Here is a 12,197-nt window from a genome sequence, read left to right on the forward strand (position 1 = left end):
TGGAAGTTGGGGTCGCCAGAGCCTCGGCTTTTGAAGTAACAGGATTCGCCACTGGTAGGTGAGGTTGAAAATTGGGTCGGAGAAGCTATATTTTGCGCTGACACACCTTCCGAGGGTTGCGATACACAACCCCTTAAATCAATTTAGTATTTTAGTCGCCTCTTACGACAAGCATACGGATATATTCTACGCCCCCTAACCCGCTGGGGGTACGAGAAGTCGTCACCAAGTTCTCCATTTCAACCCAGTAGATCCCCAACTTTAAAAAAATAAATGTAAGGTGCGATAACCTCCGAAGAGATTTTAGGCCGATCTTCTCTTCCAATTTGCATCGTGCTTCTTTTAGTTTTGCCTAAAAATTGGGGGGAGGGGCGTACTTGTTTTATGCCTACTCCGAACGGCATCTGCGAGGGAGATGAGTTTTCACTAAGAAGCTTTTCATGGCAGAAATAAACTCGACCCCGCTTAGAAAAATGTTCTTCTAATTGAAAAAACTTGTTTCACGCACGCTACCATCATACCACGGCGGCTGCCACCCAACTTAACTACCTTAAAAATGGAATCAATCTCCCAATTGGGAGAGCACTTTGTATCCACTCGTTTTTTGGCATCACATTGTAGATGTTAAAACTGCTCCATTCTTTGAGGGGGTCAACTACCTAACTCATGTTTCCAATCTGCCTGTCCTCTTTGGCCTTCCTGAACAGAGGAGCATTAGCATGATCGCGCAAATAGCACAACCACCGTGCTAATTTCCATAGAAAGTCGTATAAGTTTCAAGTACAAGAAAGATGAACTCTACCAAAGGAGAGTACTCGTGCTACTCGATCTGTGGAAGGCTTTTGAGGGAGCAACCCTCGATGCTCAATTGCCACCTTTAAAACAGGAAAACCTGACCTCACCTAGAAGATGCGAGTTACCCTGACGTACATACCTACAGTGTATGCCGCATGTAGAGTCGCTCCAATCTATGGTGTGTTTCATATCAGTTTTTCAACAGAACAAATGTTCTAACAACAATCCTAGTTTAATCCCGTTATAAGAGTTAGACTTTAGTTAAGAAAAGCTTTAAGACAACTCCTTAAGTACCAGGGCCAGATTAACAAGCAGAATAGGCAGTTGCCTTGGGCCCCCGATTTTAGGGGGCCCCCGAAAAATTAAAAATACTTCTAAAATTTTCTTACAAATATAAAATTATAGAAGAAAAATAAAATCAGAACTGAAAATAATTTTTACTCAAATAAATAAAACTCAATTGGCCGCATTCAAAAGGCGACGACGACGAACTAGACAAGGTTCCTAAAAAGGTCATTTCCGACTCATTTGACAAATTGTATTAGTGTGCAAAGAAGTGTATCGAAGTAAAAAAGAATATTGAATAATAAAAAAGAATTATCTCAAAATATACACTGGTTGTTTTTATTTTGAAAAATTTCGGTTATTTTTGGAACAGAGGGTGTAGATGCCGTCAACTCTATTTTGACTGCTATTTTGACAGTGAGTAAGTCATTGCAAAGTGAAAAAGCAGATTTGCAAACGTGTACTTTTTTGCACGGATCGTTAGAAGAGAGTTTAGTTTCATTCCGTGAAAAGTTCAAAGGTTTCGAGGAAAAAACAAAACAATTATTACCTGGTGTAGGTTATACAGAATTCGTAAAACGTCGTAAAAAAAAAACAACAACCTAATGACGGAAATGCTCCAGCAGTAGAATTTTCGCCTCGCGATGATTTTAGAACAAAATTTTTCCTCGAAATCATCGATAATCTTCACAGTGAAGGTATATAGAAGTTTCAGAGAGATTTGCATTTCTCATCAACTTTTCTCTAAGTGATGGAGACCTCCACGAAGCTTTACATAACTTAGTTATTCTTTATTCTATAGATTTGGAAGAATTTTTCATTGAAATTACACAATTCCAAAGTTACGTGAACTCCAGATGCACTGATGCACAATCACTCCTAGTCATTTGTTTAAGATTCTAATGGAAGATCGATAAGCCGATGTATTTCCCAACACAGAAATAGCTCTTCGAATTTTTTTAAAATAAGAATTTAGATATGTCGTCAACAAATGCTAAGTCTAAGAATTTTCCATACTTATTCGGAAAAAGTTTATCGGCTTAAGGCAAAGATCAGTAATTCCATCCAAAAAGTCATTGTTATGCATCTTGGATGATACGGGGACAATATTGTGATCAACGGTATTCCAAGATATATGTGGCAGGTTAAAGTCGCCTAATACAATCATTGAGTCCGTGGGCTTTATCATCGAATTGACTGTTTCTAACAGTGACATATGGTGCATATACACTGATAGATCAGAAGACGGTGGAATATAGCAAACGGCTAGGTAAATATTGATGATATAATTAATGAATTTGCCGAAAACAAATGTAGAAGGACATGTTTAAAATGTAGATAGTCACTTTATTGATACTATTATATTGTAACAATAAAATTTTTATGAAAGATATAAGTTTGTATATTTTAATCGAAGAAGGGAACGGACGTGAAAAAAGGGCCCCCAAATTTAAAGTTTCCTAGGGCCCCGTTGAGTGTTAATCCGGCCCTGTTAAGTAAAATTAGTCAACAAAATTTTTAAATCTTTTTCTATATACTAAGTTTTTCTTATTCTGTTTTTTATGTAGGTCGATGATTTACGAACTCAACATGAACCTACATCTGAGCTTCTCGATTATTGTAAACGCAAGGTAGGGAGACTGAAAATCAGGCATGCTTAACGAACGAAACGATATCATTTCGTTACGATAATCAACGCTAATAAACGAAACGAAGTCACTTCGTTTCGTTTATTAACGTTAAGATCGTCAAATTAACGTTAATTTGTCGTTCTTAACGTTAATAAACGAAACGAAATGACTTCGTTTCGTTTATTAACGTTGATTATCGTAACGAAATGATATCGTTTCGTTCGTTAAGCATGCCTGCTGAAAATATAGGTAAATTTTAATTCATTAATTAACTTTTCTCAATTACAGTTTCTGCGGCCTTTTATTGTAGTTCTATCGCTTGTTGGAATTAATCCCATTCCTACTGATACGTCGAAAATTTTAGGATGCCTAAACTATTTCCAGGCTTTCTTGGTATTAATTTTACTACTCTTCGGATATTTTCTACAGTATTTATGCTCATACCGGTAATATTTATTTTATAATCATAAACAATGGAATTATATATATTTAAATATTTAAGTAGGGTTTTCCGAAGTTTTGAGTCATGATCCGAGAAAACATTGAATAAAAAGAGAGTCATACGTTTTCATGATAGATCTTCCTCGAATTATTCAATTCGCCGCTCCCAGAGCAGATACACATATATGCCGATTGGATCATTTTGACACAATCGATGCTGACTCAAACGCTTCGGCCTTCAAATACTTTGGCTGAAATAGACGGAACACTTTAAATTTTCGGTGCTTCTAAATGTGAAATCATTTCTTTCAAATACTTACCGGTGAAGTCGCTTGCTATATTGTTGGTCATAGTCTTACTCATTGCGTGACCTACCGTGAAGTGTGCTGCTTCCACCGGCTTAAGCTACAGTGAGTCGGTCTCAATGGGTCTTGAAGAGATGACGTTGTATATGTGATATATTATGGCGGTGAATACTGTAACTTAACTGAATACGCCCCATATATTCATCTGAAGAATGGGTGAAGATCGTAGTTGGTTTTAGAAACGTCATACGCTTTAAGGAACTCTAGACTAGGATTGCGTTGACATGTTTCCCATACGTTTACGATGCTACAGCACCCAAATTTAAAAAAAATATGTCGTCCCACTATCTAGAATGTTCAACCATACTTTTTTTTTGAAGTTGCTGAACTGGGAGCCCAATTATGCATGTAGCCGCCTGCCTATTTAAGAATATTACTTTTCTTTTATTATTTCATTCCTCCTGAAAAGCGAAGATTTGCAATTCCGGAAGCAGCATAGGTATGGGCGTTTGGGGGTTGCTGGGTTACTGAGTTGAATAGCACCCTATCCTCACTGCCGGTTCAAAAACGCCTTATCTGAGAGTATTTTTCGAAAACACTCTGTTTTAAAATTAATTTCAACAAGTAAGGAAGACTAAGTTCGGGTGTAACCGAGCATTACATACTCAGTTGCGAGCTGTGGAGACAAAGTAAGGGAAATTCACCATGTTGTAAAAAGAACCTAGGGTAACCCTGGAATGTGTTTGTATGACATGTGTATCAAATGGAAGGTATTAAAGAGTATTTTAAGAGGAAGTGGGCCATAGTTCTATAGATGGACGCCATTTAGGGATATCGCCATAAAGGTGGACCAGGCCTGACTCTAGAATTTGTTTGTACGATATGGGTATCAAATGAAATATGTTAATGATAATTTTAAAAGGGAGCGGGCCTAAGTTCTATAGGTTGAGGCCTTTTCGAGATATCGCCATAAAGGTGGACCAGGGGTGACTCTAGAATTTATTTTGTACGATATGGGTATCAAATTAAAGGTCTTAATGAGTATTTTAAAAGGGAGTGTGCCTTTGTTCTATAGGTGGACGCCTTTTCGGAATATCGTTATAAAAGTGGACCAGGGTTGACTCTAGAATACGTTTGTAAAATATGGGTATCAAACGAAAGGTGTTAATAAGCGTTTTAAAAGGGAGTGGGTCTTAGTTCTATGGGTGGACGCCTTTTCAGGATATGGCCATAAACGTGGACCAGGGGTGACTCTAGAATGCGTTTGTACAATATGGGTATCAAAAGAAAGGTGTTAATGAATATTTTAAAAGGGTGTGGGCATTAGTTCTATAGGTGGACGCCTTTTCAAGATATCGCCATAAAGGTGGACCAGGGGTGACTCTAGAATTTGTTTGGATGCCTTTTCGAGATATCGCCATAAAGGTGGGCCAGGGGTGACTCTAGAATTTTTTTGTACGATATGGGTATCAAATGAAAGGTGTTAATGAGTATTTTAAAAAGGAGTGGGCCTTAGTTCTATATGTGGACGCCTTTTCGAGATATCGCCATAAACGTGGACCAGGGGTGACTCTAGAATGTGTTTGTACGATATGGGTATCAAATTAAAGGTATTAATGAGGGTTTTAAAAGGGAGTGGCCCTTAGTTGTATATGTGAAGGCGTTTTCGAGATATCGACCAAAATGTGGACCAGGGTGATTCAGAACATCATCTGTCGGGTACCACTAATTTATTTATATATGTAATACCACGAACAGTATTCCTTCCAAGATTCCAAGGGCTTTTGATTTCGCCCTGCAAAAGTTATTCATTTTCTTCTACTTAATATGGTAGGTGTCACACCCATTTTACCAAGTTTTTTTCTAAAGTTATATTTTGCGTCAATAGACCAATACAATTACCATGTTTCATCCCTTTTTTCGTAGTTGGTATATAATTATGGCATTTTTTCATTTTTCGTAATTTTCGATATCGAAAAAGTGGGCGTGGTCATAGTCGGATTTCGGCCATTTTTTACACCAATGCAAAATGAGTTCAGATAAGTACGTGAACTGAGTTTAGTAAAGATATATCGATTTTTGCTGAAGTTATCGTGTTAACGCAGAGCGGAAGGACAGACGGTCGACTGTGTATAAAAACTGGGCGTGGCTTCAACCGATTTCGCCCTTTTTCACAGAAAACAGTTATCGTCCTAGAATCTAAGCCTCTACCAAATTTCACAAGGATTGGTAAATTTTTGTTCGACCTATGGCATTAAAAGTATCCTAGACAAATTAAATGAAAAAGGGCGGAGCCACGCCCATTTTGAAATTTTCTTTTATTTCTGTATTTTGTTACAACATATCATTACTGGAGTTGAATGTTGACATAATTTACTTATATACTGTAAAGATATTAATTTTTTTTTTTAATTTGAATTAAAAAAAATTTTTTTTTAAAAAGTGGGCGTGGTCGTTCTCCGATTTTGCTAATTTTTATTAAGAAGACATATAGTGATAAGGTTAACGTTCCTGCCAAATTTCATCATGATATCTTCAACGACTGCCAAATTTAAGCTTGCAAAACTTCTAAATTACCTTCTTTTAAAAGTGGGCGGTGCCGCGCCCATTGACCAAAATTTTACCAGTTTTCTATTCTGCGTCATAAGTTCAACTCACCTACCAAGTTTCATCGCTTTATCCGTATTTGGTAAGGAATTATCGCACTTTTTCGATTTTTCGAAATTTTCGATATCGAAAAAGTGGGCGTGGTTATTGTCCGATATCGTTCATTTTAAATAGCGATCTGAGATGAGTGCCCAGGAACCTACATACCAAATTTCATCAAGATACCTCAAAATTTACTCAAGTTATCGTGTTAACGGACAGACGGACGGACGGACGGATGGACATGGCTCAATCGAATTTTTTTTCGATACTGATGATTTTGATATATGGAAGTCTATATCTATATCGATTCCTTTATACCTGTACAACCAACCGTTATCCAATCAAAGTTAATATACTCTGTGAGCTCTGCTCAACTAAGTATAAAAACACTATTTCAGAATTAACTGCCGCCGAGATAGGGTGATATTCTACTCAGCAGTCGAAATATTCTACCCTTAACGCTTCCTTTATAAAAATATTGTAACGAATTCTGGAGAATTCCGATTATTTTTCACCTTCTGCTAACTTTTGGTAGTACAATTATACTTCAATATCACGTACTTCACAAAAGCGTGTTTAGATCCAACTGATTACTGATTCCTCAGCTTGCGCTGCTTTTATACCCTCGGTTTTCTCGTTCACTCATTTCTCCTAAAGTCTAGTCATTTCGCGAAAATGTGTTCGAGAACAGTTGCATCTCATGCTTGGTTACCAGCTATATACATATGTATATATTTGTAGTTTATACTTTTCTACTAGCCATATGCGTGTGTATGTGTGAGTATCAACTTTTAGCTGATGACTACATATGTGTATGTGAGATATTCTACGTCGCCTTCTATGTAAGTTTGCCTGCTTGCTGTTTTTAAACGGTTTTTGTTGTTATGATTATTTACTAACAGCATAGTGATGCTAATATTCGCCACAATATTTATAGGTGGCACGTTATATATCACGTTCAAACTCTCTGTTGCACTTCAATTTGACTTCTTTACACCACACCAGTACTACATAGCTTTGATCTGAGAACCAACGATTTGTACAACCAATCCTTATTTTAAGACCCCAGTATTTGTTCCCTGTTGCAGGTATACAGAGTTGGTTGGCTTCTTTCCAAATGACGCTTTCACAGTCAAAAAAACTTAATTCTCTATCTTCAAGAGAAGGTAAGTTGCAGCTTGAGATTTTCGTTGCAGTGATGATGAGCACTATCTATAATATCAAGAACTTATGCTGACTTCATAGATCTCCCTCCATACATTAAGATTATCCAGCGCTTCCTGCATAAAGTGACGAAATATTTCGCTTTTACCCTATCCCGTTTACAATAAGATCTAAAGTACCTAGCCAGAGAGGGAATCTTCAATCCCTTCGAATTAAATATTATTATTTAGGGCAACTTCTATACCACATAACGCAACCAAAGAGCAGCCGCACAACATTGGGTATTATCGAATAAAGTTGAATCTATCTGCTACAGGCGTTGTTATAGCAAGAGACGGGCTCTCTCACCTTGGTGGGTATCCTAACAGAGATATGAGAGGGAGAGAGATCAAAGTGATATTATAAGGGACGTACAAAGCCACACTGATATATTCGAATCAGTTCGTTGACTTTGGATTTCAGTCTTTCGCCATTCTCACTTCGTCACAGTAGGGTGTCGGATACAATTTTTCGGAAAAGTTTAATTACTACCGATAGTTTATTTGAAAACTTATACTTACTATATATAATTTTTTTTCGAATCTAGCGGCGATCGTGGTTTTATAGCACACGATAAAGATTTGACCCTCGATCCAAGTTCGAATACAACATACACAATTGGACAATTACTTTTCGGACATATCTTTCCAAACTCACTTAATTTGGCTAGTTTCATATCGGCAGTGATTGTCTTCAAAATACTCGATCAAGAGCAATTACAAAATTTAATAGAGCGCGTTTTTCTCACCACTTTGGAACCACGTCGCTTATGTAAAATACTCTGGCTTTACTTATTATGTGGATTCGTTTTATTGGCATTCCTCTTCGCTTATACGGTACCATCGGTGCTTTTGCAATCGCGTATCATACAAGTCAAGTGGTTTACTGGGTTATTGGCTGACTGGGAGTTGGCTATCAAGGTAAAGTAACGTTTTTTTCAGCGCAAAACTTTGCTTATTTTAATGTTTCTACTTGTACAATTTTTCAGATATTTTTAATTTTCACACTTTTTGTACAGGATTTGGTCGAAGCAATAATCCTCTCCAGCTATTGCATTCAATGTTATTTACTGCGTGTTCATATCACCTCGTTGTCGCATAAGCTTTTAATGCATTCTATTGAGACCATCGATTGGATGCGGGTAAATATTAGATGTATTTCATTATTCGTTGTAGGGTTCATGTAATCGATTAATGGTGCCATACCATAACGCTAACGCCATAACCATACCATAGCCAACCAATTGGTGTTTGGTTTCTCGCCATATCCATAATCTAAAAATATTTGAGTTGGTGAATTTAATACCTTTTTGTAGATTTTATTCATTGTTTTGGATACGTTATAACTAAGAGACTTATTTTTGTGGAATATGTTTGTAATTTTTTGCGTTTTCTTCATTTTTATGAAATTTTCACGATTTTTAGGTTAAGGCACCATTAATCGATCACATTGGAGATCGTTATGGATATGGGTATGGTTACGACTATGGCGTTAGGGTTAAGGAAGTTTAATTAGCGCTTTAGTTGCCTAATAAGTCCAAGAATATATTCATTGCTCAGTGTAACTAGCTATGGACAGCTATTGGATTCAGATAGTTTGTATGTCTATCGCGATTTTCCAGGACTAGAAGACGTTTCAGTTATCGGGTACTTTTAAAGAAAAGTTTGGTATGGTCCTGCCAAAAACCCACACACCGAACATTTCCATTAAATTGAGAGCATCGGTATAGAAACAAACGTCTCCGCTTCAGCAAAGCAGCCACCCATGGTGTTCAAGTAGACCCTACTAGGAATATTGTTACGAAGTTACATACTTTCTGTTTAGATCATAGAGGTATCAATTTATTATATCCAGCTGTACTTGTACACTTTGATTGGATAACGATTGGTTGTAAAGGTAAAATAGATAGATATAGACTTCCATATATCAACTTCATCAGTATCGAAAACAAATTTGATTGAGCCATGTCCGTCCGTCCGTCCGTTAACACGGTAACTTGGGTATCTTCACCAAATTTAGTGCACGCGCTTATCTGGACCCAGAATAGATTGGTATTGAAAATGAGCGAAATCTGATTATAACCCCGCCCACTTTTTATATATATAACATTTTGAAAAATACAAAAAACCGATTTAGTAAATAATACACCTAGAATATAAACAACAGTCTTTGCCGTGTACGGACGTGGTTTTACTCGAGGTCTGTGCCTTTGTTTTTCGTTTGCTCTATCTGTTTAATTTGTGTATTGCGAATTACTAATTGCAAATTTAAACTTGATACAATCAATTTTGTGTAACACAAATGCATGAAATTATAAAACAACTTGATATTTAAACAATCAATTTATTAATAATCGATTTGTGCTTGAGTCAGCCTCTCTGGTTATTTTTTCAACGTTGTTACATACATAGTTCCATTTGTCTAACTTTAATTTACTCCCAATTATGCCTTGCCTTTGTGGAAATAAAGTTGAACGCACTCAAAGCAGTGTGCAGTGTGAGAAGTGCACAAAAGTTTATCACTTGCATTGTGTTGTTGGCACTGTGGCTGCTGATTTGGATTATTTCAAATGCCCTGATGAAATTTATATTTGTGGCGAGTGTGCGGCTGCTCATCGTGACGTTGGTCTATCTCCGAGTAATGCTCTCGCCGTACAACAACAACATCATCAACAACAACAACAGCATGAGCCCCAAATAAATTTTGCAAATGATAATGAGCTACATCAAGTGTTATCAACTATTCTTGCCGAACTGGAAAGGCTGCGAGCAGAGCAGGCCGGTGCAGTTGCGTGCATACACTCTCTACAAGCAGATAAAAACCGGTTATTAGGTGAAATGGAACTTGTACGCTCTGAGCTTACTAATTTTTGTAAGCTTTACGATGAAGGTGTTGCTGGTGCGCTTTCCTCGTTATCATCACAGCTCACTGATCTGCGTCATAGTGCGGGCAAACACAGAAACAGAAACAAAATCGATAACAACAAGTAAGGAAGGTTAAGTTCGGGTGTAACCGAACATTACATAATCAGTTGAGAGCTATGGTGACAACATAAGGGAAAATAACCATGTAGGAAAATGAACCGAGGGAAACCCTGGACTGTGTTTGTAGGACATGTCTATCAAATGAAAGGCACTAAAGAGTATTTTATGAGGGAGTGGGCCATAGTTCTATAGGTGGACGCCATTTAGGGATATCGCCATAAAGGTGGATCAGGGTTGACTCTAGAATATGTTTGCACGATACGGGTATCAAATGAAAGGTGTTAATGAGTATTTTAAAGCGCGTGATCCTTAGTTCCATACGTGGACGCCGTTTCGAGATATAGCCATAAAGGTGGAGGGGTGACCCTAGAATTTGTTTGTACAATATGGGTATCAAAAGAAAGGTGTTAATGAGTATTTTAAAGGGAGTGATCCTTAGTTCCATAGGTGGACGCCGTTTCGAGATATCGCCATAAAGGTGGACCAGGGGTGACCCTAGAATGTGTTTGTACGATATGGGTATCAAATTAAAGGTATTAATGAAGGTTTTAAAAGGGAGTGGTGGTAGTTGTATAGGTGGTCGCCTTTCAGAGATATTGCCATAAAGGTGGACCAGGGGTGACTCTAGAATGCGTTTGTACAATATGGGTATCAAACGAAAGGTGTTAATGAGTATTTTAAAAGGGAGTGTGCCTTAGTTCTATAGGTGGAAGCCGTTTCGAAATATCACCATAAAGGTGGACCAAGGGTGACTCTAGAATGTGTTTGTACGATATGGGTATAAAATTAAAGGTATTAATGAGGGTTTTTCAAGGGAGTGGTGGTAGTTGTATAGGTGGTCGCCTTTTCGAGATATCGCCATAAAGGTGGACCAGGGGTGCCTCTAGAATGAATTTGTACAATATGGGTATCAAAAGAAAGGTGTTAATGAGTATTTTAAAAGGGAGTGGGCCTTAGTTCTATAGGTGGACGCCTTTTCGAGGTATCGCAACTTAGACTTTGTTTGTACGATATGGGTATCAAATGAAAGGTGTTAATGAGTACTTTTAAAAGGGAGTGGGTCTTCCTTCTATAGGTGGTCGCCTTTCAGAGATATTGCCATAAAGGTGGACCAGGGGTGACTCTAGAATATGTTTGTACGATATGGGTATCAAATGAAAGGTGTTAATGAGTATTTTAAAAGGGCGTGGGGCTTAGTTCTATAGGTGGTCGCCTTTCAGAGATATTGCCATAAAGGTGGACCAGGGGTGACTCTAGAATATGTTTGTACGATATGGGTATCAAATGAAAGGTGTTAATGAGTACTTTTAAAAGGGAGTGGGTCTTCGTTCTATAGGTGGTCGCCTTTCAGAGATATTGCCATAAAGGTGGACCAGGGGTGACTCTAGAATATGTTTGTACGATATGGGTATCAAATGAAAGGTGTTAATGAGTATTTTAAAAGGGCGTGGGGCTTAGTTCTATAGGTGGACGCCTTTTCGAGACATCGCCATAAAGGTGGATCAGAGGTGACTCTAGAATGTGTTTGTACGATATTGGTATCAAATTAAAGATATTAATGAGAGTTTTAAAAGGGAGTGGTGGTAGTTGTATATGTGAAGGCGTTTTCCAGATATCAACCAAAATGTGGACCAGGGTGACCCAGAACATCATCTGTTGGATACCGCTAATTTATTTATATATGTAATACCTGCCAAGATTTCAAGGGTTTTTTATTTCGCACTGCAGAACTTTTTCATTTTCTTCTACTTAATATGGGAGGTGTCACAACCATTTTACAAAGTTTTTTCTAAAGTTATATTTCGCGTCAATAAACCAATCCAATTACCATGTTTCATCCCTTTTTTCGTATTTGGTATAGAATTATGGCATTTTTTTCATTTTCCATAATTTTCGATATCGAA

At 37.5% G+C, this 12,197-nt stretch overlaps 1 protein-coding gene and 1 long non-coding RNA gene across 2 annotated transcripts in view; one reads left to right on the forward strand and one right to left on the reverse strand.

The window, feature by feature from the left end:
- The window catches only part of GrlHz (Gustatory receptor-like Holozoa), a 142,015-nt gene that overhangs the window by 15,429 nt on the left and 114,389 nt on the right, over positions 1-12,197 (forward strand). Inside the window, exons 2-5 of the mRNA XM_067772107.1 lie at positions 2,649-2,711; positions 3,000-3,157; positions 7,857-8,229; positions 8,298-8,450. Coding sequence (XP_067628208.1) covers positions 2,649-2,711; positions 3,000-3,157; positions 7,857-8,229; positions 8,298-8,450 — 747 coding nt within the window. The remainder of the gene's footprint in view (positions 1-2,648; positions 2,712-2,999; positions 3,158-7,856; positions 8,230-8,297; positions 8,451-12,197) is intronic.
- Positions 9,639-10,257, reverse strand: LOC137243872 (uncharacterized). The gene is made up of 2 exons (XR_010950659.1): positions 10,173-10,257; positions 9,639-10,113 (listed from the first exon to the last, which is right to left on the reverse strand). It is a non-coding gene; the product is annotated as an uncharacterized lncRNA (long non-coding RNA).

This window comes from Eurosta solidaginis, chromosome 3, assembly GCF_040869045.1.
Source record: "Eurosta solidaginis isolate ZX-2024a chromosome 3, ASM4086904v1, whole genome shotgun sequence".
Lineage (NCBI taxonomy): Eukaryota > Metazoa > Arthropoda > Insecta > Diptera > Tephritidae > Eurosta > Eurosta solidaginis.